This window comes from Balaenoptera ricei, chromosome 5, assembly GCF_028023285.1.
Source record: "Balaenoptera ricei isolate mBalRic1 chromosome 5, mBalRic1.hap2, whole genome shotgun sequence".
Lineage (NCBI taxonomy): Eukaryota > Metazoa > Chordata > Mammalia > Artiodactyla > Balaenopteridae > Balaenoptera > Balaenoptera ricei.
This window is the reverse complement of record NC_082643.1, coordinates 25,418,451-25,444,884: the sequence shown is the minus strand read 5'-3', so window position 1 is coordinate 25,444,884 and position 26,434 is coordinate 25,418,451. Positions and strand designations below refer to the sequence as shown.

The 26,434-nt window shown below is 43.5% G+C and overlaps 1 protein-coding gene across 2 annotated transcripts in view; it reads left to right on the top strand.

The window, feature by feature from the left end:
* Window positions 1–26,434, top strand: part of TBC1D9 (TBC1 domain family member 9) — a 111,284-nt gene that overhangs the window by 74,863 nt on the left and 9,987 nt on the right. Inside the window, exons 8-16 of one of the 2 annotated variants that reach the window (XM_059922521.1) lie at window positions 710–880; window positions 1,779–1,929; window positions 5,754–5,968; window positions 8,078–8,195; window positions 9,316–9,601; window positions 10,096–10,225; window positions 19,054–19,152; window positions 19,326–19,394; window positions 23,144–23,384. In XM_059922521.1, coding sequence (XP_059778504.1) covers window positions 710–880; window positions 1,779–1,929; window positions 5,754–5,968; window positions 8,078–8,195; window positions 9,316–9,601; window positions 10,096–10,225; window positions 19,054–19,152; window positions 19,326–19,394; window positions 23,144–23,384 — 1,480 coding nt within the window. The remainder of the gene's footprint in view (window positions 1–709; window positions 881–1,778; window positions 1,930–5,753; window positions 5,969–8,077; window positions 8,196–9,315; window positions 9,602–10,095; window positions 10,226–19,053; window positions 19,153–19,325; window positions 19,395–23,143; window positions 23,385–26,434) is intronic. The other variant, XM_059922522.1, reaches the window with a different exon arrangement.

Genomic DNA, 26,434 nt, shown 5'->3' with positions numbered 1-26,434 from the left:
CTTAGAGATCACCTGGTCTAACCCTCTTCTTTCACTGTCGAAAGCATTATTAAGTAATTTGTCCTGGTTACGTAGCAAGTGACTCTGGTCTGTATAAGTGACCTTGTTGGGAATGGTACAGAGGTCACTCAAAACAAATACAACATCATTATGATGGTTTTATGATGATAAAATACAAATTATATCCCTATTGAATTAGGCCCTAGACATCCAGGGAAACTGGGGCCCTGAAAGATATGTAATTAGCTCAAGTGATAGAGCAACTTGCTAGCAGCTAAAATACATTGCAAAAATGGTGAGCTCATGAGTAACATCCCTGCCCCTGTCTCCCTGCTCCAAGCTTCTGTAAGCATTTCTGAGGCACCAGAAACTAGAGAGGAGGTGAGGGAGGTGGTCCCATGAGCAGCTGATTCAACCACATCATGCTTTGCATGCATACTAATCAGAGAGACACGTGGCCAACCAGTTTGTTGTAAAAATGCATCTAAAATACAGAGGAAACCTATTTTGGGCATTGAAGCTCTGTGGCCCATGACCCCATCTAATCCCCATCAAAGTGCTGGCTTGCTGCCTTTCTCCTGTTTTGTCACGTCACAAGAAACCTCTTGGGAACCATGACGTAGCTATTGGTGTCTGTCCAGAGGGCGCTGAAGAAGTAGATTCTGTAGCCAAAATGGTTCCAGCATCTTGTTGCTCTCTGCATCGGCAGGTGTATTCTCGGCCCAGCAGCCTCGTTTCCTCCAGTCCCCAGAGAAGCACGAGCTCCGATGCTGACGGTGAGCGCCAGTTTAACCTCAATGGCAACAGCGTCCCCACGGCCACACAGACCCTGATGACCATGTATCGGCGGCGGTCTCCCGAGGAGTTCAACCCCAAATTGGTGGGTGCCGCCTCCTCTTGCCCGGAACTTTCTATATTAGAACGATAACGTTTAAAAAATCTTTTCGAATAAAAGTAAACTCATCAATATGTCAATAGATATTTTCCTACAAGTAAAGAATATTTTGTTGAAGAAGCACAAATGACATATAAATATAACATATAATGACATGGTTATATGTCATTGGGTTTCAGAGTGGCTTCATCGTGGAAGGAGATGAGTTATAGAGGGTACGGCTGACCTTTTTTTGGTCTTGTTTTTAACTATGGTATAAGTCAGCCAACAAATAAGTACATAATGTCTCAGGCCACGTTTAAAAAACATCCACTGTTTCGATCTTTTTAAATAAAAGTAAACTCATCAATATGTCAATAGATATTTTCCTACAAGTAAAGGATATTTTGTTGAAGAAACACAAATGACATACAAATATAACATATAATGACATGGTTATATGTCATTGGGTTTCAGAGTGGCTTCATCGTGGAAGGAGACGAGTTATAGAGGGTACAGCTGACAATTTTTGGTCTTGTTTTTAACTATTGTATAAGTCAGCCAACAAATAAGTACATAATGTCTCAGGCCACGTTTAAAAAACATCCACTGTTTCACTTGGAGGTATAGACATAAAGCCATAAATATCATTTGCATTCTGCTGACTCATCCCAGGTAAGTACAATTCTGACTCTAGGCCAGAAAATTTCATGGCAGATCCACGGGCATACATGTGTCCTATCTGGGAAGGACTCCAGAAAATCTGAGTTCTTTGTTCTCATGAATCCTGTCCAGAACTTAACTGCTCCATTCACCAGGGAAAGTGTTCTGACCTTCCATCGAACTTGCCCTAACCATTGTCGAAGTACTTTGGGATGTAGTGATGCTTCATTATCTCTTTCAGGCCAAAGAGTTTTTGAAAGAGCAAGCCTGGAAGATTCACTTTGCTGAGTACGGGCAAGGGATTTGCATGTACCGCACGGAAAAGACACGGGACCTGGTGCTGAAGGGCGTACCCGAGAGCATGCGTGGGGAGCTCTGGCTGCTGCTGTCAGGTATGGCCGGGCTCGGAGTGGGAGCACTGGGGACCCCGGGGCTGCCCTTCCGCCTTCCTTCGTGCCTCAGGGCTCTTTCAAATATGTAACCCCCTGATTCAGTGCTAGATCGCAGTTCCTTGCCAGAGTGTTGAATTCCCTCAGTAAAAATACAGGACACATATTCAACAGACCAGATGTTGAAGACACCATCCCTCGAGTCCTCATAACCTCTTCTATTCTTTCACTAACTCTGTTTAGGATAAAACGGAGACTGAAGAAAAAGTATAGTTCTTTGTGATTTTTGGAGTCCTTTTTCTCCTTTCCCAGCTGTGTCAACTTCACTGAGGATGTTTAAGTGTGGCACTCCGTCAGAGTCTTCGTTGGGATGGGGAAGAGGGTAGAAATGAAGGAATAGAAGAAGCTTCTCCTTGATTTTTGCCACCTCTTGAATTTGCTGGTTATCACTGGAGACCGGGAAGAGAGGCCAGAATCAGCCCTGGGAACGAAAGCCTTCCTGGATCATACACTCCAAGCTGGAGATGCCGGGAAGGACAGAAGGGGACGTGTCCTGGACCCATGGGAAAGCTGTGTCCATCCTCATTGGCCCCACTGCCAGGCTCATGCCCAAATACAACACCGTCAGGTTAAACCTTTGAGCCCTGCTACAGAAGCCAGAGGTCCTTCGGGCTAAGCCCATCATTCCTTCCTCCCAGCCTAAACATCCAGTGTATGCCAGGGATCTATTCTGTCACAAACATCAGAGCATTCCTTTGGGTGTCACCAGTCTTTAATATATAAATCAGTTACTTTACCTGGTTAGAAGCTTGAAATGTAACCGTCTTAAATAGGCCCATGTGAAAATTTTTATTTGAATGTGAGGTGGTCTGACACAAGTACTATTATCAAAACCTTTTATTTTAAAAATGACATTAAAATTAAAAGCATAGTTACCAGACTTACAAGAAAACCTTTGGAAAAAAAAAAAACCTGTAGCTCTTTCTAAAAGTGGATATAAATGACAATTGCCTATAATGAGATATATTATATCCCAGAAGTAGGGGGATAGAATCCTGAAAAATAATTGGTTTTATCTGTTTCATGTAAAACTAGTTTGTTCTATCCTCATTTACACGTCTTGTTTTTCATTTGCTTTACGTAGAGCAGCCATAGCTCCTCATTTAGAAACCCAAATTTGAGTCAAATCATTTCTAGCTACCAATCCAGCCCAAGAAGATCCTTACCATCCAGGCTGCTGTCTTCCTTGTGTGTGGCCAACAGGTCACCTTGACAACCTGATTCAGATCGCTGACAGAGTAAACAAAAAATTCCATTTTCATTTTATTCAAATTGGAAGTTATTTACAGCCACATTTTAGATGAAAATGAAACACATTAGCCGCCGGGGAAACAGCCTACGACAGTCCACAGCCTTGTTATAGAGACACATTCAGAGTTAGACCCAGCGTTTTCTTTAATTGTGATGGGCTATGTGAGGCCAAAGGGTATTGTGGTCTACACACCGTCTCTGTTGGGTAGAGAACTGAGCCCATATGTCCACCCAGTGCACAGGGCATGGGGCCCATTTGGAGGCCAGCCCACCCACGGGGAGAGCCCAGCCCCCAGCAGGGGAGCCCCGCCTGAGTCCTGCCCTGCTTCCCATAACTCTTAGGACCCCTGTACCAGGGCCTGGCTCGCTGTACCCACTGAAGTGAGGTGCAGGCCAGACGGCAAGAAGTCCTTGCAAATCTCCCTTGAGAAGAGAGCCAAAGCCAGTGTCAAGTTGCCGTCAACCAGACTGCCTTTCCAGGGCAAGTGTGAGTGATGAGGCTGGCTCTCTGGGTGACCACCTGTGGCAAGGACTGGGTCAGCCCAGGGGTCTAATTTCTAATCAGTGAAACACAGATCAGTTTACCCTGTCATTAAATACGTGTGTGTGTGTGTATAGTGTGTATATATATATACATATATATATTTAACATATATGTACCTATTCATTATATAATATGTACATATATGTATGTGTATTTTTATCTGTATATATTTATATATATGTGTATGTATATATAATTTATACTTACGTAAATTATATTTAACTAGATTTAGATTCAATTGTTTGCATCCAGAGTTTTTCTGCCTTTTTTTTTTTTTTAAACTTTGTTCTCATAGAATTTTTTTTTTTTATTTTTTTAAATTTTTGGCTGTGTTGAGTCTTCGTTTCTGTGCGAGGGCTTTCTCCAGTTACGGCGAGCGGGGGCCACTCTTCATCGCGGTGCGCGGGCCTCTCACTATCGCGGCCTCTCTTGTTGCGGAGCACAGGCTCCAGACGCGCAGGCTCAGTAGTTGTGGCTCACGGGCCCAGCTGCTCCGCGGCATGTGGGATCTTCCCAGACCAGGGCTCGAACCCGTGTCCCCTGCATTGGCAGGCAGACTCTCAACCACTGCGCCACCAGGGAAGCCCCTTTTCTGCCTTTAAGAATCATAACATGCAAATCTGTCACCGCAGTGCTTCTCACCCACCTCTCCGTCCTCTCCCCCAGCACTGAGGAGCTCCCCTCCGCAGCGGAAGCTCGTCACTGCCGGGGACGCCCTCCCCCCCCCCCCCCCCCGCAATGCTAGAACTCCTCCGTGTATCCTAATATCTCCTCTTACTCTTCAGTATGGCTGTTCGTGAGCCCTTCGAGGCTTATGCTTTAGCAAACAGTTTTCAAACTTATTTTGAGAAGCAGACCCTCCTTTTTCAAGTGAAATCCTAAGGAAAACCCCAATAGAATACAAACAAAGCTGCTAGGTTGAGGGAGGGCTGAGGCCGGTGAGGCGGCTTTCTCTGCCCACCTCCCTTTTTTTCTCTGAGCAGCCCCTCAGGATTGTCTGTGGAAGTTCCTTGGGGGACACAGTTTTTAGGTTGGAAACCTCTATCTTAGGGAGGTTTTTTTTTTTTAATTCATCATTATTAGTTTTTTTACCGAAGTATAGTTGATTGTGTTAGTTTCAGGTATACAGCATAGAGATTCAGTTATCTTTTTTCTGATTTTTTTTCATTAAGGTTATTACAAGGTATTGAATATAGTTCCCTGTACTATACAGTAAATCCCTGTTGCTTATTTATTTTATGTATAGTAGTTTGTATCTGTTAATCCCATCCTCTTAATTTGTCCCTCCCCGATCCCCTCTCCCCTTTGGAAACCATAAGTTTGTTTTCTCTGTCTGTGAGTCTGTTTCTGTATTGCATATACATTCATTTGTATTATTTTTTAGATTCCACGTATAAATGATATCATATAGTATAGGGAGGTTTTTTTTTTTTTTTTTAATTTATTTTTGGCTGTGTTGGGTCTTCATTGCTGCATGCGGGCTTTTCTCTAGTTGTGGCGAGTGGGGGCTACTCTTCGTTGCAGTGCGCGGGCTTCTCATTGTGGTGGCTTCTTTTGTTGTGGAGCATGGGCTCTAAGCAGGCAGGCTTCAGTAGTTGTGGCTCATGGGCTCAGTAGTTGTGGCACACGGGCTTAGTTGCTCTGCGGCATGTGTGATCTTCCTGGACCAGGGCTCGAACCCCTGTCCCCTCCATTGGCAGGCAGATTCTGAACCACTGTGCCACCAGGGAAGCCCCTGTAGGGAGGTTTTTAAACAGCCTCTTACTATGGAACGAGAAGAGGGAAGGAGGACAGAAGTGAATTTACAATCTGGCCGTGATTGCAACAGACACGTCATCATGGGATTTCGTAATTATCTCGCAAGTGTCCTTTGAGGGGAAGGAAGGTGAAGAGTCTGGGTCAGTCAGCTGTGGTTACAGACCAAGGGCGGGGCTTCCACTTTCTGATGTTGCGTCTGTTGGGTATTTCCCAGGTGCTATCAATGAGAAGGCCACGCATCCCGGGTACTATGAAGACCTCGTGGAGAAGTCCATGGGGAAGTACAACCTCGCCACGGAGGAGATTGAGAGGGACCTGCACCGCTCCCTCCCAGAACACCCGGCTTTCCAGAACGAAATGGGCATCGCCGCTCTGAGGAGAGTCTTAACGGCTTATGCTTTTCGAAATCCTAACATAGGGTATTGCCAGGTGAATGTCACAGAGGGGTGAGACTTTAAAAAAATGTTTTATTAGCCAGTAAGTAATGAGAAAGGCGTTATGGCTAAGAGAACTATTACTGCACCAGGATCTCTCGACCTTGGTACTGTTGACATTGTGGACTGAATAATTCTTTGTGTGGGACGGTCCTGTGCTTTGTAGGATGTTTAATAACAATCCTGTTGAGTAACATGTTTAATAGCATCTACCCACTAAACACCAGTAGAACTCCCCAACTGTGACAACTAAAATGTCTGCAGACGTTGACAACTGTCTGTCAGAGAGCGAAATCTCCCTGAGCTGAGAACCACTGTGCTGAGGTTCTCAGCCAGGAGACAAGAGTGCCCTTTCTGGATCCACCACCGTCTGGTGACCTAGCTGGTCACCAGCTGTTCCTGAGCATGCCTGGGCACCAGGCCTGGATTCTAGGTTCCACAGTGCCCCTACTCTGCATCTCCTAAGCAACTAATGTCCTTGAGAATGTAACTTTTATATGCTAAGGTTATATTTTAAGGCTTTAAAATAAATGCTTAATTCAGTATAAAAAAATGTTGCCCATATCCCCGCTACAATTATCTCTTATACTAGGTACAGATACCACAATTTGGGAAGCTCCGAGATAATGTCCTTAGATTTAAAGACCACATACATGCTCAGAGAGACCTTCCCTGACCATCTAGCTAAAAGATAAAGCAGGCTTAATTCCTTTACATCTCTACACAAACATACACACACACATACACACACACACAGAGCACGGGTCTCCCTGTACCACATTTTATCTCTTTGATAGCACTTAATTTAAATATACATCCAAATTGATTAATCAACCTTTACGTCTTTATTCTCTCTCTCTGACCCCAGCATTTATGCCCTGTGAGACTTGTCACCACTGTATCCCCCCCTTCCCCAATATTTAATCCAGAGCCTGTTACCAAGTAGACCCTCAAAAGAACTTACCTTGACTGAATGACTAAGGAACTAACCATGACCGTGATCGTGGGCTAGGCAGGTTAATTCTCAAGTAGAATTTTACTAATGATTTCACTTGGGAAGCTATTGAGTAAGGCTTACAAGAAAGAGCCTATTAGACCCAAATTCCTTTTATTTATTTATTTTTAATTAATTAATTTATTTTTGGCTGAGTTGGGTCTTCATTGCTGCGCACGGGCTCAGTAGTTGTTGCTCACCGACTCTAGAGCGCAGGCTCAGTAGTTGTGGCGCACGGGCTTAGTTGCCCCACAGCATGTGGGATCTTCCCGGACCAGGGCTGAAACCCATGTCCCCCGCATTGGCAGGTGGATTCTTAACCACTGCGCCACCAGGGAAGTCCCCAAAGTTCCTTTTCTGACATTTATATTGTTGAAGCCTGATGAACACTTACTGGTTTCTAGAAGATCAAAAGAAGTACAGGAGTGACTTCCCTTCTAATATAATAGAGTTCATATGTATCTTTTGATCTTCCTCTTTTTAATTAAGAGGACATTAAAGTAGTTGAGCCTTGAGTGGTTGTGAGCTATCTGATAATAGCTTTTAATAAAGTAGGTTACTTTAGAATAAAATCCCTGTTACTTATCACTACCATCCTTATCCAGATGGAAATAATGGGCGAGGACTCCAACTTTGAAAGGTTTCATTGTTCCCCGAGGAGAGGCTCAAGCCATGTGTACTTGGTTTAGACGCAATTATGGAAGATTAAAAAGGAAATAGTTACCTCACTGAATTAAGGATTAAAAACACCGAGATTTTTAACAGGTTAAAAGCTTTGTCAAACAGCCTTTGGACAAAGTTTTTTTGAATGAGTGTTTGCGTGCATGGGGGGCTCAGCCCTTGGTGAATGTTGGTGTTCACGGAGGCTCTTAACAGTTAACAAGCTCAAGGACTAAGGGCTTTAACATTTTTAAAGGGTTGGAAAGAAGACAAAACTTGGAAGAATATGTGTGTGTACTTGCAAAGGCTTTAAAAATTTATTATCTGTGTTTTTACGGAAAAAGTATGCTGGACCCTGTGGGACTAACTCAGTCATTTTTCAGGTTAACAAAATTGTTTGTATGTTAAAATGTAAAATGTGTTTGATGACATCTTCTTTCATCCCTTTAGGCCATGAACATTGTCACATCAGTGCTGCTGCTTTATGCCAAAGAGGAGGAAGCTTTCTGGTTGCTGGTGGCTTTGTGTGAACGCATGCTTCCTGATTACTACAACACCAGGGTGGTTGGTATGTGAGGATGCAGTTAACATTCTAACCCTTATCTCATCAGGAAAATGTTTCTAGAGCCGGGATACCAGCTGGAACCCCATTTCCAGTCACCGTTGGTCAAAAGAATTTCAGACTACTGCAGCTTTCTAAGATGCAAACGAGAGGGCTTGAATCAATATAGATTATACACAAAGGAGCCCCATGGAGCTTCTCCCCATGGAGAGAATACACGTGTCTCACTCTTTTAGAAAACACTCAATGTGGGTGTCAGTCTGTGCCATGTGAGAGCTACACCAAGCACACAGATCATCAACCCAAAAAGGTTTAACAATTCTTTCATGAAGAGCATGGAATCTATGGAAAGCAGAAGTATTCAAAAAAGGAGTGGGCAGAATAGCATATAAAAATGTATCCAGAGCTCAGTTTCTAAGGTATTTTTCAGAACTGGTTTCATTGCAAAGCAAACAACGGTGGTGAGCATTTAAACAAATTATTGGCATTTCTCCTTATAATCCCCTCCAGTGTTAGACATTCATTTTAGCAGGATAAGCTTTTCATTGCTAGTGTAGCAAAAGGTATGCTTTATGCTCCCCTCTTGTGTTCTGTTTTCATTTCTAAACTTTTGCACGCTAATTTGACTCATTGGAAATACTCTCCAGAAATGTCTACAGCTGGAATGTTTTTAAATTGAAAAAACAATTGTTCAGAGAAATGATTCCTATGTGGGGACCATGCATCCAGAAGAGCGATTTTTTTTTTTTAAAGAATCTGCCAAGAAATGAGGCTACTTAGATATACATTTCATGCCTAACCGAACATCATGTTGCCAACAAAAAAAGAAATTGTGTGCCAGGAGAGTTTTGTAAATTGACCTTTTCAACAGCCTTTAGAGTTCTCATGTTATTGCTCTTTTATGGTAAAGAAGCAGTAGAGGAAGACCCCAGAAAGAGAGGATGTAGCCAGAACTCATCTGGTGACTTGACTGTGCTGACACCTTGGTCTAGTAACACAGTAATTAGAGTTCTGTCTCAGCAGCAGTTGTGAACTGGATTATTTTCGTCAAGCCATTGGGTTGGGTTCATTAGTGAGAAGGTACAGTTGGTTGACCCATGGCCTTTTGCGTCCACCTCCACTGCAGGTGCCCTGGTGGACCAGGGTGTCTTCGAGGAACTTGCCCGGGACTATGTCCCACAGCTGTATGACTGCATGCAGGACCTGGGTGTGATTTCTACCATCTCCCTGTCCTGGTTCCTCACACTGTTTCTCAGCGTGATGCCCTTTGAGAGTGCAGTTGTGGTTGTCGACTGTTTCTTCTATGAAGGAATCAAAGTGATATTCCAGTTGGCCCTGGCTGTGCTGGACGCAAATGTGGACAAACTTTTGAACTGCAAGGACGATGGGGAGGCCATGACCGTTTTGGGAAGGTATTTCTCACTTTGAAAACTACCTTTGGGTTTTCTTCCCTGTCCTTTTTTTGTTGTTGTTGTTGTTTTTTTGGCCGCGCCACGCAGCATGAGGGATCTTAGTTCCCCCACCAGGGATCGAACCCAGGCCCCCTGCATTGGAAGCACGGAGTCTTAACCACTGGACCGCCAGGGAAGTCCTCTTCCCTGTACTTTCCATGTATCTTTTTCCTTGGTTTCACGAGTCTTAATTGGCCTGATGGTAATCATAATGCCCACTTTTCTCTGTGGCTGAGGATTTCTTTTCATATGCTTTGTCTTTAGAAGTGAAGGCAATCAACTCTACTTCAATTTAAAAAATAATACAATTTTAAAAAAAAGAAGTGAAGGAAATTTTATTCTGCTCTTAAGGAAATTTTAGTCTTTTGTTTTGATATGCAGAGTTTGCAGCAAATGGGTGGACAGGTGTAAAGGGTTTCGCCTCCCAGTGATGCCAGATTCATTTCTTCTTCCAGGTATTTGGACAGTGTGACCAATAAGGACAGCACGCTGCCCCCCATCCCTCATCTCCACTCCCTGCTCAGTGAGGATGTGGAGCCCTATCCTGAGGTCGACATCTTCAGACTCATCAGAACTTCCTATGAGGTAGGTCACGTTCCCTGCCCGAGCATCACAGCACTCTTGAGTGCTGAGCCCGAGGGGCTCGGCTGGACGTGTGCCACAGCTTCCATTGCTAACCCAGGGGCGTCCCTGCTTCCCTCCGCCTTCTGAGAACTAGTTGCCGAAGCAAGCAGCTCCCTGCCAGCTGACAGCTTCGAGCTCCAGAGATGGACACTGAATGGATCTAATACCACAGAGCAATTGGCATGACCAGCTCAGGCCCTCCGGTTCTTGGCTTTGCCCACCCTGAAGCCTGATTGAGTAGCAGCTCCTATTCAACTCTGGGTGGGTTGAGGAGGGACTGTTGAAAGCAAGCGTGGGGAGGTTGGCCTGCACAAATCAGCTCACTTCCCATGCTCATGCCAAGTCCTTAGGTCTTCTGGGAAGTACACAAGCCAATTCTCTTACGTCCAAGACACATAGAATACTCTATACCATCCTAGAGAAGAACCAGAGTCCTAGGATTCCTCTAAAATCGCTTGGCCTGGGTGTGGGAGGGTGCCTCCTGGTCCATGATGACCCCAGATGTGGTCCTGAATCCCATAAAAGAACTAACGAGCGTCTAGAGGTGAAGGAACCACGGTCCTGTGTACCCCATAGCACTTGGGGTTTGTGGCGCCCCCCAGGACTCAGTGCCCATGACATCTCATGGTTTGTTCATTTCCTGATCATTAAGAAAGAGCATGAATGTTCCGCTCAACACACTAGGCCCTCTCCTGATGTTTTGGGATCGTATGACTGGCGATTGTCAGCATTTCAGTTAGCAACAGCCTGGATACGGGAGAAATGGTGAGGAAAATCTCTCCTAAAGAGAACCGAAAATTTGGTGCTTTTAAAAAAATCGGCATGGATCCAGACATCTTTTCAGAAATGTGTGTCCTTAACTCAAAATGGGAGAAAGACTGGTAATTTATTATTTCAGAAAATTTTCATTGACACTCCATATATATTGAAAACAAAACATTTTTGGTATGTTTTAGAATCATAAAAGTAATGCAGGTTTATTGTAAAAAAATGTAGAAACTGTAGAAAAATATGAAAGAAAAAACTATATCCTGTGAGCATCTCACCATATTTCCCCTCAAGTATGGTTTTTTTTTTTCGGTTTTTTTTAAAATTTATTTTAATTAATTAATTAATTTATTTTTGGCTGTGTTTGGTCTTCGTTGCTGCATGCAGCCTTTCTCTAGTTGTGGCGAGCAGGGGTTACTCTTCTTTGCGGTGCGCGGGCTTCTCATTGCGGTGTCTTCTCTTGTTGCGGAGCATGGGCTCTAGGCGCGCGGGCTTCAGTAGTTGCGGCACACACAGGCTCAGTAGTTGTGGTGCACGGGCTTAGTTGCTCCGTGGCATGTGGGATCTTCCCAGACCAGGGCTCGAACCCATGTCCTCTGCATTGGCAGGCAGATTCTAAACCACTGCGCCACCAGGGAAGTCCTCAAATATGTTTTTATTTTTTGCAACTTACACTTAAAAAATAAGTTTATACTAAAAAGTGTTTTGTACCATTCCATTTTTTACTTAAAATATATCACGAGCATTCTCTGATATTTAATATATTGTTTGCAGGTTTTCGTAGATTCTTAATAGTCTGCTTTAATGAGGTGCCAAAAGTTATTTAGCTGATCTCTTTTTGTTAGACATTTATTTTGGTTGCTTCCAAATTTTCAGTACCATATGGCAAATTTGTATGGTATTATTATGTATTTACATAGTATATAGTATGTATGATATTGTATATTATATGATAAAGTAGTGCATAAATAATACATCTCTGAATTTTTTCTTAGAGTCCATTCTTAGGAATAGATTTACAGTAGTAGACCAAAAAGTATGAATTATTTCCAAGCTCCTGGCACACACTGTCCAATTTCTTTAAAAATTGTCCCAATTTATATTTCCACTAGTAGAGATTAAGGATGGCTGTCACTTCACTCTTTCCAAAACTGGTTATTATAATGCATTTTTTAAAAAATCATTGCCCCAGGACTTTTGGATAGTCCTCCGTCAGAAATTTTGGATGATTATTTTTCCAGAAAAAGAGCCCATGTGACTGAAGGCAATAGTTATTATTATAGCTGTGGGTTGTTTTTCTAAAGGCATCCCCTGAAACCTTTATTTTAAAGAGAATTCTAGACCAAAGTAATAAAGATTGATATGTGGAAACTCAGCTTTGTTCTTGACAGAAGATAAGCTAAGGTCTTGCTGAGGTCAGCACTTGGCCCATTTTTAATAGGAAAGAGAGGAGAATGGAGACAAGACCAGGGCTGGTCTCCATTTCCATCCTGTCTGCCTGGTCCCTAATGGTGACTCTTAGGCTGCCAAATATCCTATCACAGGACACAGCAGCAGTTTCCTTCCTCTGCCTGGGAAGACAACCCCGTTTATTTATAGCAATGCCTACATTACCTGGCTTTTCAATACATGATGATTGGTTTTTTGTTTTCTCTTCTCTGCTTAGTGTCACTGCCCTGCTCATAAGTTTCCATTGCCTTCCCAATGCCTTCTAGGCCATCCTAAAGAAAACACCACAAACTCTTGCCTTTCTTTTTTTTTTTCCACCTATTAGATTGATGGTCCTCAATTCTGCCCGTGCATTAAAACCATTTAAAAAAATTTTTTTAAGCCAAGCTTTTAAAATTATACATTCCTAGGCTCCATTCTAGACCAGTCAACTTTGTACCTCTGGTATGAGGCCTAAGAATAAATATTTTTTTAAAGTTCCCAGGTGATTCTAGAGCCCGGTGAGGGTTAAGAATCACTGCCCTAGATGCAGAATGGGGCCACTAGACACAGAGGCCCATTATAACCTGGTTATACGGCACAACACTGGTGTTCTGAAGCAGGCGACTCATTGCTTTCTGTGCTTCAGGATAATTAGTCAGGAAAATAGAAAAGTAGGAAAAATACCGAAAGCACATTCAGCCTTGAGATCCCTAGGTTGATGCCAGTTGATCAGCTTTCTCCTGATGAGTAGAGATGGTAACTTGATTCATAAATGCCATGCTCATTGTGAAGTTCTACCGAGCCCCTCCTGGAAGGAAAGGTATGGACAGTCTGAGAGACAGTTTTCTTCTGTGTGCACCCCGTGTGCAGTTTTGTTAGATACACAGACGTAGAAGACAAAGTCCCGGCCTTCAGGTTCACCCATAGACTGAGATGAGCTTCCTGGAAGGCACGGGGCACTTTAATAAAAGACCTTTCAGCAGACGCACGACCACCACAGTTTCTTCACATTCAAGACGACTTGCCCAGGGCGTCTGTGAAATGTTAAGCGGGGAAAGGAGGTGGCTGATAAAACACAAGGAGGAGTTTGTGCAGAAGGACAGACAGTTTTAAAAGTTCAGAATAAAGTGTCAGCTCCTTAAAGGTGATGATAACAGCTGCCACTCAAGGAGAACCCACCTCGTGTGGGACAGGTGCCGGCTGCTTCACAGCCCCACCAGGTACACGATAACACATTTTAAGGTGAAAATTTAACTTGAGAGAGGTAGAGCTAGTTTTCCCAAGGCACACAGTTAGGAAGTGGCAGTCAGGAGCCAAATAAGAGCTCCCCAGCATTAAAGCCAGAGCCAAGGAGGTTTGTCTGGATAGAACGGAGATGGACTTGTAGATGTACATATGGACAGGAGTTCAATTGGTCCAGGAGAGGCTGGTTAGTGGAGAGTCTGAAAACCACCAATTGATTTGCAAGGCACCCAAGAACCACTGGAAACTGAGGGGAGTTTTTCTTCAAGTACATTACTTCTCAAGCTCCCTGTGCAATAAATTGGGGTGGGGAGAGCTGAAGGAATAGACTAGCAAGGGCGATACTACAGTAACAGTAGCAACTCATAAGGTTATTGTAAGGAGCCAATTACATGGCCTTTTAATGTCCCTGCCAGTTGTAGTGCAAGAAAATTTAGTTTCCATCTGTCTCACAGCTAATGTTTTTTTGTTGATCAAAGGCATACTATAGCCTGGTTTGAAGTAAATCCAGTCTTCCATCTTCAGCATGCACTTTGCAGTGGATACTTTCCACTCTTCTGTTAGGATCAAGAGTTACCTTTCCTGGGAGTTTAAATCCCATCCAAGGATTTAACCCAGAGTGAATTAAATATGGTATTTTTCATCACTAGTGGCAACTCCTACTAACAACTTTTGAATTCTGGCTTCTAAGTGGCAGTAAATACTGCGTCTTTCTATATAATGGAGAGGATTCTGGTCTTTAGAAGATGCTTCTCTGGAGATGAGAAAATTCTTGCATAAACCCTGCGTTTGTTAGGTCAAGACCCTCCCACCACATAAGTGGTGAAAGTTCCACTGGCCAGGCTCCAAAATGTCAGTGTACAGTCTTGTCTTAATTATCGGAAAAGAACGCCTGAGTCAAAACTCAGTTCTCTTTCAAAACAGAGGGAAAGTATTGAATAGATAGAAATAGAAAGCACTAGAAAGGTGGGGTTTTTCGCTGTTAACCCCAATTTGGGGAAATTATAAATTATATAGTTCAGAGTCCACCATGTGGAATAACCTATAGAGAGATGCCGTTTCTGGGGTTGTCAGATAAGATACAGGACTGACATGGCCTGGGACGTACTTACAGTAAACAATTACTCTTGTTTATCTGAATCAACAATTTAACTGGGCATCCTGTATCTCCTGTATTTTATTTTCTGAATCTGGCAACCCAAGGCCTTTATTGAGTACCAGCTGTGCTCTGTAGCAAGTCAGGGAGGTGACCCCTGGGAAGTCTCCCAGGGGTGGGGCACTGAGTGCGAACGCTAGAATCAGACAGCCTGTATTCAAACTGGGCTTCACCACCACGGCTCCGGGCACCCAGGCAAGTTAATGCCCAGGTAATGATTTTTGTTAAACTTCCGTTCCCTCATCTCTGAAATGGAGATAAGAAGAGCACTTACTTCCTGGAATTATCCTGAGGATTCAGTGTGTCCGGCAAATAAGTGTTGAGCGCTTGCTGTGAATCAGCACCTGTCCTCCGCTCTGGAGGACACAGTCTCTGCCCTCACAGTAAGGGGTGAGAGGTATGGTGAATTCAAGAAAGAACACAGCCAGGGCTTCCCTGGTGGCGCAGTGGTTGAGAATCTGCCTGCCAATGCAGGGGACACGGGTTCGAGCCCTGGTCTGGGAAGATCCCACATGCCGCGGAGCAACTGGTCCCGTGAGCCACAACTACTGAGCCTGCGCGTCTGGAGCCTGTGCTCCGCAACTAAAGAGGCCGCGACAGTGAGAGGCCTGCGCACCGCGATGAAGAGTGGCCCCCGCTCGCCGCAACTAGAGAAAGCCCTCGCGTAGAAACAAAGACCCAACACAGCCAAAAAAATTTTTTTTAATTAATTAATTAATTAAAAAAATATATTAGAAAGAACACAGCCAGGTAAAAAAGGTGGGGATATGCTGTTTCTCTGAGGTTTGTGTGTCTGGTGAAGGGACATTTAGTAGAGACACAAATGACTTGGGGGAGCCAACGCATTGTATCTGAGGGAAGCAGTTTCCAGGCAGAGGAGGGGCCGGTGCAGAAGCCCCCGCTGACGATGGAGCCACCGTGACGTGCTTGAGGAGCAGCAAGGTGACTGAGGGGGTGAGAAAAGGGTGGTGGCAGGTGATCAGAGAAGTAGCTGGGAGAGGGAGGGAGAGGGTGTAGGGCTTGGAGGCCTTGGTAAGACTTGGAATTTGACCCCAAGTGAGCTGTGAAACCACTGGAGTTGTGAGCAAGGGAGTAGTACCATGTCTCAGGATTTAGAAGGACCACTCTTGCTTGTAGGGGGAAAATAAAGGGAGGCAGTGCCTCAAAGATCAGTTTAGAGGCTATTGTAGGGCAGCAGTGGCTTGGATCAAGGTGGTAACAGTGAAGGCGGCGAACAGTGACAGGGAATCTCTAGGCAGTAGGTGTGTAGAGGTCTGAAGGCTGAGCCCCGGGGCTCCCCAGGGTTTCGAGATGGAGAGGGTGTGCAAAGGAGACAGAAAAGGAGTAGCCAGTGAGGCACAAACAGAACCAGGAGAAAGGGATTAAATGATGGAGAAATGTCTATTTAGGTCTTCCACTCATTTTTGGATTGGGTTGTTTGTTTTTTTAAACAGTGAGCTGCATGAGCTGTTTGTATATTTTGGAGATTAAGCCTTTGTTAGTTGCTTCATTTGCAAATATTTTCTCCCATTCTGAGGATTGTCTTTTCGTCTTGTTTATGGTTTCCTTGGCTGTGCAAAAGCTTTTAAGTTCAATTAGGTCCCATTTGCTTATTTTTGTTTTTATCTTCATTACTCTAGGTGGTAGGTCAAAAAAAGATCTTACTGGGATTTATGTCAAAGAGTGTTTTTCCTATGTTTTCCTCTGAGGGTTTTATAGTGTCTGGCCTTACATTTAGGTCTTTCATCCATTTTGAGTTTATTTTTGTGTTTGGTATTAGGGAGTGTTCTAATTTCATTCTTTTAAATGTAGCTGTCCAGTTTTCCCAGCACCACTTATTGAAGAGACTGTCCTTTCTCCATTGTATACTCTTGCTTCCTTTGTCATAGATTAGGTGACCATAGGTGCATGGGTTTATCTCTGGGCTTTCTCTCCTGTTCCATTGATCTGTATGTCTGTTTTTGTGCCAGTACCATACTGTCTTGATTACTGTAGCTTTGTAATATAGCAATCTACAGATTCAATGCAATCCCTATCAAATTACCAATGGCATTTTTCACAGAATTAGAATAAAAAATGTTACAATTTGTATGGAAATACAAAAGACCCCAAATAGCCAAAACAATCTTGAGAAAGAAAAACAGAGCTGGAGGAATCAGGCCCCCTGACTTCAGAGATTTGTCTTTTTTCATTTGGCATAATTTCTTTGAGGGTCATCCAACTTATTGTCTACGTCAGTAGTTGTTTTCTTTTTTTTCATTTCTGTGTAGTATTCCGTGGTGCAGAACGTACAAAGGCACTCTTTAAACCTTCTGTTTAACACACCCATGTGACCGTTTTCTAGATCAATGCAACACCCCAAAAGTGCCCTTTGTGTCCCCTTCCTGTCACTATCCATCTAACCAAGGTTAATAATTCTCCTGACTTTTAGCCCCGTAGATTTTGTTTTTGAACTTCACATACATGGAATTATACAGAATGTGCTCTTTTGGCTCTGGTTTATTTTGCTCAGCATTATGATTGTGAGATTTGTCCAAATTGTTCCTTTTCATTACTGCATTGTAACCCATGGTGTGATAATACCACAATGCTACTGTTTTTTTTTTTTTATAAATTTATTTATTTATTTATTTATTTATTATTTATTTTTGGCTGTGTTGGGTCTTCGTTTCTGTGCGAGGGCTTTCTCCAGTTGCGGCGAGCGGGGGCCTCTCTTCATCGCGGTGCGCGGGCCTCTCACTGTCGTGGCCTCTCCCATTGCGGAGCACAAGCTACAGACGCGCAAGCTCAGTAGTTGTGGCTCACGGGCTTAGTTGCTCCGCGGCATGTGGGATCTTCCCAGACCAGGGCTCGAACCCGTGTCCTCTGCATTGGCAGGCAGATTCTCAACCACTGCGCCACCAGGGAAGCCCCACAATGCTACTGTTAATGAGCATTTGAGTGGTTCTTGCTTTTGGCTAATAGTGGCACTATGAATACTCTACTCTATGTCCTTTGTTAAAAATATACACACCTGGGCTTCCCTGGTGGTGCAGTGGTTGGGAATCTTCCTGTCAATGCAGGGGACACGGGTTCATGCCCTGGTCTGGGAAGATCCCACATGCCGCGGAGCAACTAGGCCCATGAGCCACAATTACTGAGCCTGCGCGTCTGGAGCCTGTGCTCCGCAACAAGAGAGGCCACGATAGTGAGAGGCCCGCGCACCACGATGAAGAGTGGCCCCCACTCGCTGCAACTAGAGAAAGCCCTCGCACAGAAACGAAGACCCAACACAGCCAAAAATAAATAAATAAATTTTAAAAAATAATACACACCTTTCTTTTGGGTATATACTTAGGGAGGAATTTCTGGGTCATAGGTATGTATCTGTTCAGATTTAGTAGATGCTGCCAGATAGATTTCCAAAATTGTTGTACCAGTTGATACTCTGAGCAACAGCATGTGAGAGTTTTGGTTGCACTGTGCACTTGCCAACACTTGATATTGTCTGTCAGCTTTTCCTTTTTCCTTTAAATGTCTTTAACCATTGCAGCATTGCTTCTATGAGTTAAGCTTCATGCTTTATGCAGAATTTCTTTGTTTTTCTTTTGCACCAGTAAGAGAGATAAAACCTTATATATTCTTTCTCTGCCTTCAGTTTGGAAGACTTGTTTTGCTTTTGAAATTTAGTTCAACAAACACTCAGGCAATGCTAGGCATCTGGAGTTTAAAAAGGTTGCTAGCCCTCAGTGTCTGCCAATGAGAGACAAATGCTACTGAACTAGAGATCAGGACAGGAAGCCTCACTCCAACATTTCCTACAACCTCCCAGTTTAATAGTTAGCCTTATATACTTCCTGTCTTCCTGCCAACAAAGTTCTTCCTTTAAAACATTATTTCATCCACAAAGGGCCCTTGTAGCCTTATTTAACCCTCTCCTTCCCCATGAACTGTTGATTTGAGGAAGACTCATGTGGCTTTGAAATTTGGTTCAACTGTTAAGAAGCATGAGAATTTTCTGTTAGTTATTTATGGTTGTTTAATGGCTTCAAAATAAACAAAGGCCATATAGTAAATAAAGGTATAGTCTAGGAGGCCTGTCATTTGGCAAGAAGTTTCCCATGGGTATCAGGATTTATCTCCATCAGTCCTGCAGACATGATATCGAGTGCTTTAGCAGATTTCTCGAAATACCAATGTTGTTTTTTTCCAGAAATTTGGAACTATCCGGGCGGATTTGATTGAGCAGATGAGATTCAAACAGAGACTGAAGGTGATCCAGACACTGGAGGATACTACAAAACGGAACGTGGTGAGTCTTTTGAGAAATGGAATGTGACCTTCTTTCTCCATCCTTCCTTACACTCCTACCAACTCAAATTCCTGCTTGACAGACTGAAGATGATTTAAAACAAGAAAATCAGGAAGTTTCCCATTATGACATTTTTGAGTTTGTGAAATTCATTATGTTTATTCTTCTTATAGGTACGAACCATTGTGACAGAAACTTCCTTTACCATTGATGAGCTAGAAGAACTTTATGCTCTTTTCAAAGTGAGTTTCAAAGAAAATTCATGTACATTCAGGGGAAAAAGGAGTTCACTTTAATAATTCAGTTAGTTCTAGATTTTTCTGTTAAATTGTGAAGGGATAGCATGAGTGTCAACATGCATAAATAGGAAGATAGAGCTGAGAGTGTAAAAATAGAGTACTTAATATGAAAAATAAAGATATAACTCATTTAAATTGATGTTTTAGCTTTCTTCGACTCCATATAATATTTTAGCTGTTTCCTTGGTCTTAAGAAAATAGGGCATTACTTTATAATTCTCATTGGAATGATGGCAATGAAGTTTAAATTCTTCCTGAAACTCTTGTAAATTGCAATTTCCTATATTAATCTATATTAAAGCACTCTTAAAAAGAGATATGCAACTAGAATAAGAATAAAGCTACTCAAATGTCTAAGGAAAAGCTTAGTTGTTAAATTTCTGCAATTTTCCTTTTTAAGTCAGCCCATACCAATCTTGATCCTCAATAAGAAAATATTATGTCAGTAAATAAAGCAGTATAGAATGGCTTTTCTTCCAGAAAAAATACTTTTGTCATAGCTGTCATTACCAACATTGTAAAAATGCAGCAATTGCCAAGAAAAAAGTTTTAAAAGATGCCTTTTATGCAGGTACCAATTTTATCACAATCTTTAATTGGCTAGCTTCTTGTGTACAGAGCCTTTTACTTCCAGAACTCAGGAAGGCGGTCGAGGACTGCAAAGATATTACAGGAAGGAACATAAAGGGACAAACTTAAAGATCTGAGTAGAACACTAATAGATCTTAGGACCAGAGAATGTGAGAGCTGGGAATATTTTTGCAAATGTTTCCGCTTGCCTGTTAGCTACTGGAGGCACCACCGTTTTATTTCCTTTTGTCTCACTGGTGCCTAGTTTAGTGTCTCTCCCCACTAGGTGTTCCAAACATGTGTGTTGAATACATAGGTGAATTAGTGATCAGTTTTCCATCTAGTATCATCTCTGCGTGCTTCTGGGGCGGGCAGAGAGAGGTTGATGGCTTTGTGCAGCCCAGCAGCATGACCAACAGAGTAGACAACTGCGTCCCCACCAGGCTGCGTTCAGCACTTGACGGCGAAGTGTCTAGCCTGTGCCATCTCATTCGTGTTTTATTCAGACACGTAAAGCGCGGTAGCTAATTGCTCCGCGTACGTTGGTTTTCCGTAAGGAGGGAGTCCCTCTTCGTTTCGTTAAGCAAAAACGATCAGTGATCCAACTTGGATCAAAACAAGAAGATACAATGATCCAGTTGAGATCAGATTTTCAAAGGATACTGAGGACTGGAAGAAATCTGCTTCACAGGGTGGTGCCGGTAGGGCCAGGATTGGGGGTAACTAAACGGAAGCGGGAGTAGGCGGCAAGACCACGCACAGATAATGGGAAGCGCTATGACCTTAGAAAGAGGAGGCTGGCTCTGGGGACACCCGGAAAAGGAAGACCAGGGCTGGTGGTGCCGAAGTCCAAGATCCGGAGATCACTGAAGACACAGAGGCAGGGATGCCCTTGTCTTCTTACCCGGGCACCCCTGCACTCTCTGGTCTACGCACCTCCAGGTACCAGGTGTGTCATTTGTACGCCGAGGGTATTGCCTGAAGAAAGCTTTCTTTACACTCCAAAACCCTGCCCTAAGGGTGTGTTGACAAACACGAGTTCCCCAAGTCTGCTGAGCGCCCCAAGAGAGAACCTGAGATCCTTGGCTGGTGTCAGGGATGGGAAGGACTCTCGGGTACTGTGGAACCCAAGACAAAGACTTCAGTTACCGACTCTTCCTTGAGTCTTTTGAAGACCTTCATTGGCTTTAATTCATCTGAACGAACGTTTATGGAGGCATTACTGTGTCAGACACGCTGCCAGACTCTTAGTCCTTTATAAAGCCAATTTCTGGGGGGTTTCCTTCGGATACAAAGGAAAGAGACATTTGTCTCCCACGGAGCTTTCTGCCTTGGGCTTTGGGCTAAAACTTGGTAGAAAAAGGTGAAAGGCCGCCACCCTGAGGCAGATTTGATGGAAAATGTGGTTCAGGGCCCCTATGCCTTAGTTTCTCTGGAACTCCTTCTAAATTAGTCCTTTTTCAATCTCGGGTCCCTAGTGCCCAAATGATGGAGTAGGGGGTCTCATCAAAGAAGAGGGTCATGGTCTGCATGGCTTGTCGTTTCCCGAAGGTTGTGAGCACGGTGAAAGTGCCTGCACCACATTCAGGCCTGGTTCCAGAGGAACGTGAGCGCTTTAGTTAGGAGGAAGTGCTTTGGGTAACCTTCATCCACCGACGAAGCTCCGGTAAAGAGGACCCTTCCTGGGGATGTATCACCAACACCGTCCCACCCAGAGGGCTGCTGGGCATCACTTCAGAGCACAGCTCAACCCGTGCAGTCCCTCGGACCCTCCTCTCCCTGACGTCACCACCATCACCACTCCTCCCAAGCCCACCCCCATCCCCACCCACAGCGCCAGTGCAGCCCCGAAGCCTGGTGGACCTGACACACTTCCTTTATTCTCCCGAGGCTGCCCTGCAGGAACCTCTCTCTTGCCTACTCTCGCTCCGCTCTTTTTGGGGTTATTAGCTACAATTCCCAGTAAACAGTGAGGACAAAGACATTGGTCCTCTTTGCTCCGTTCTAAGTGAGAACAACACTGAAGTACTACGCACTCACCACTGACTTTCCCTTCTCAGAATCCCTAGGCAGGGGGAGGGGGAGATCTGTTTTGTAAGTGCCTTTTTGCTCTTGCAATACTTATACATGCTTCTAATGAAATAGTACAACAGAGAATAAAGTAAAAAGTTAAGTCTCCCTCTGGATGCCCCTCCCGTCTCCCCAGGCTACCATTCAGTGTTAACTGTAAATGTCTCCATACAGGGGAGCTGGGGTGTTCTTCCTGGCCTTTCTATTAGCTGTTTTTTCTTTGCGGTCTTCCTAGAATGGGCGTATATTTCTACCAGAATCAGTATGACCTCATGAATAAAGAGGCAGCCTTCTTTCCAAGGACAGAAACAAGAAGCCTTTTGTTGGATCTCTGTACTCCTCACCCTAGTGGTTCCTACTCATAATTTTCCTGGAGCTATTTTCAGATGCGTGAAACAGGAGGACCGCACACTTGTAGCCTGACTACTGGATGACTAGGATAATATTAATGTGATTTTGATGACCAGGAAGCAGGGGGTTTACAGGACACTAAACTAGGAGTTTGGAGACCCAAAATCGCATGATGATTCTGCTTTGACTAACTGGTTAGATGACCCTGCGGGAGCTACTTACCCTCTGGGCTGTACCATCCTCACTGAGGACACAAGGTGATCAGATTGCCTGAATTACAGATCCTTTTTTCAGGTTAACATTCTATGTATTTCTTTTAAATTAAAAAAAAAAAAGTTTGTCTTTATGGGAGTTACTTCTTAAAATGCTTGTGAGTGTGGGGATGGGTGTGGGGAGAAGAAAATGGGGAGGGGGAGGGTTTTCTTTCTTTTTTCACCTATGCCAGTAATTGAACCGGGTTTTTCATGCCAGATGTAAACGCAGAGACGGTTGCCATGGAGTTTGTGGGGAGCGGGGTCAAGTGGAGATATATGTAGAAGAGAAACCGAGGGGCCCTGGGACCAGACCGCTGCCCCCCCCCCCACCAGGAGATGCACACGGGTGACCTAAAGCCTTTTTCCAAATTTGAGGGAGGGCCTTTCTTCTTGGTATTTGCTGTGAGATGCAGTCCCCAGTAGTCCTCCTGTTCTTTGATTTTTCAGGCGGAACACCTAACCAGCTGCTACTGGGGTGGGAGCAGCAATGCCCTGGACCGGCACGACCCCAGCCTGCCCTATCTCGAGCAGTACCGCATCGACTTTGAGCAGTTCAAGGGCATGTTTGCTCTGCTCTTTCCCTGGGCCTGTGGAACTCACTCTGACGTGCTTGCCTCGCGCTTATTCCAGTTATTAGATGAAAATGGAGATTCTCTGATCAACTTCCGAGAGTTTGTCTCTGGACTGAGTAAGGACGTGATGTTATTGCATGAGTTGGGGCAGGGGGAGGGGGGAATAGGTCAGTAAGCACCGTGGTCCTCGTGGTTCTCTGTGCCGCCCTCAGGACCACAGCCCCGCTCACTTCAGAAGACAAGGTTTACAGGGCAGAGAAGCACATTTTAAGGTTTGCAAGCTGACTGTAAAATTCGTTTTTAGTTAATGGATATATTATATGATTAAATTGTTACCTTCTACATTCGATAGTCCTCAGCACTAGTTAAAATACATTATCAGAGAGTTTGCAAGAATGCCAGCTTAAACACTGAAACCACAAATCACGATAACTTTACAAGAGAAGGAATGTTTGGATGGATTGCTTTTCTTTGTCAAAAAATATATTTACAGTACATATGTTTCATAAAATTTTATAAAACATTTCATAATGTTTTTAATAAAGAGCTGAAAAAAAAAAAAAAGCAACAGCCCCGCAGTCTAAATGGAAGTCTTTTCTCTCCATTTTGTGGGGAGGAAGGGCGTCCACCCTGAGAACGCACACCCTCACCTCACAAGCAGCACGAGTTTCTGCCTGTCCGCCTCACTGTCTGACCTGTTTCCTGTCCTATATTCCACTGGACTCTTGTTCCATTAATATTTGAGCAGAAAAGCTACGTGGTGGTCAGGCTTGGCCCGCCCAGTACGAGGTTGTGGATATAGCAGGCATTGTGTCAGGCTGCCTGAATGAGATAAGAAGGAAGACTTTCTAAAATTCCAATTGTGCCACTCTGTGACCTTGGTCCATGCACTTGAACATGACCTGTGCCCACAAAAGATGAAGGCGTCAGACATAGAGCCAACGATGATTCCAAAAGGTACCCTAAATCATTAAGAATGATGACTGCAGGCTTAAAGGCCAGAGAAAGCTGATGGTTGTTAAAAAAGCAAAGGGGTGGGCTTCCCTGGTGGCGCAGTGGTTGAGAATCTGCCTGCCAATGCAGGGGACACGGGTTCGAGCCCTGGTCTGGGAAGATCCCACATGCCGCGGAGCAACTGGTCCCGTGAGCCACAACTACTGAGCTCTGCGCGTCTGGAGCCTGTGCTCCGCACAAGAGAGGCCGCGATAGTGAGAGGCCCACGCACTGCGATGAAGAGTGGCCCCCGCTCACCGCAACTAGAGAAAGCCCTCGCACAGAAACGAAGACCCAACACAGCTAAAAATAAATAAATAATAAAAATAAAGGAATTCCTTTAAAAAAAAAAAAAAGTAAAGGGGTGTAGATAAGGTCCTCTTGATAAGTAAAAACTATTTGTATAAAGCACTCAGATATATCATTCAAAGGGGGTACATGGAGGAAACTAGCCTTTTTTAAGTGCAGGCTCTGTTGTGATGCTTTAGAACTTGTACTTTATCACTTAATCCAAACAACAGACCTTTGAGGGTAATAATAGTGTTGATGACTAACATTTATACAGCATTTACTCAGCCAGGCACTGCCCTCATGCTTCATGTGCATTTAATTTACCTAAAGCACACAACTACAAAGTTGGAGTTTGAACTCAGGCACCCTGGAAGCAGCGTTTGTGCAGTTACTATCAATATTATGCTTTATTACCTGTCTGCTTACTATTAATACCCCCATTGTCAGTTAAAGAGATGGAGGCTTAGAAAAGTTAAGCAACTTGCTGGAACATTCATTTTTAGCAAGTCAGTATACGTCTGTTATTGAACTGAAAAGCACAGTTAGTACGTACTGGGCCCAGGATTCAGATGAGGGCTGTTCTCATTACTCTGTGCTAAGGACAGCAAATAGGATTTTTTTTGTTTTTTTAGGGAAGAAGGAGGCATTAATTTTTAATTACAAAAGTAACATAAATACATTCTGCTTTTCAAAAAAGTGAACAAAATAAAATAAAGTAAAACAATCCAGACAAGGCTAAAGACCCTTTTGACCCTCTCCTAATCTTTTCTGCTCCAAAGTATCTATTATTATCACCTTGGTGTCTATCAAAAGGGAGATTTTTTTAAATTACCCTTGGACAAAAATAAGGAGGAGAAAAAAGAGACAGGTTCTGCACGTAGAAAGGGTTCTAGGAATTTTTGCCGTAAACATCTTTGCTGCAGCCAGTTTTGCTGCAAAGCTAATTGGCCATAAGGCCATTTTGCCATAAGAGATAAAAATAATTGGTTGACAGTTACGACACTAGAAAAAGATAACAAGTCAGTTTTTATAAATCCTTCGACGAGCGCAGTCATGCCTCCCATTCGTCAAAACCAAAAGTTTACCAAGCTATGGCAAATATAAAAGAAGCAGCTACTAATTCACAACAGCCTTCGAGAACATTAACGATTGATTCTGTAGCTAATTTGGATACAATAGATTGTCCTCTCAGGCCATCTTTACCAAATTTATCATGCAGTATTAGACGTTGTCGGCAAACAAAGAATCAAGCTCCTCCTATCCCCCCAAAAGGAAATGGTAATGTGATTCCTGATGGGTATAAGTTTCTTGAAAATGGTGAAAATTTTAACACAGTCTGGCTTAGATTAGCTCGCTGAAGGATTTGCAAAAATCGATATCTTATTTTCTAGTGTAAAGTAACCATCAACCAGTTATTTTTATCTTTTATGGCAAAATGGCCTTACGGCCAATTAGTTGTGATGCAAATCTGCTTCTAGCAAAGATGTTCATAACGAAAATACCAGACACGTGTAGAAAGTGATAGGAATAAATATAAATATTTAATTTACTTAAGCCTAGTCAAACCCCAACAAGGTAAATACTCTTCAAAATCTTCCAAAAAGGAAAGAGAGGTTTGCAGTCCAAGACAGTGAAAACATTGGAGAAGAGTACTTAGGCTTCTTAAAAATGCAGTTGAGTTCTCTGAGCAAAGTAAACTCCACCCAGATTGCCAGGTGGGGTCTCAGAGGTGTAGTCAGTCATGCGGGTTGATTACAGCTATGGAGACAGACAAGTAGACTAGAAAAGAGAAATTCTGTTCAAGTCTTAAGAAACTAAAGAATGAATTCTGGAAGAGATGGATCAGTAATTTCAATGTTCACCTCCAGAAAGATCCCTCTAG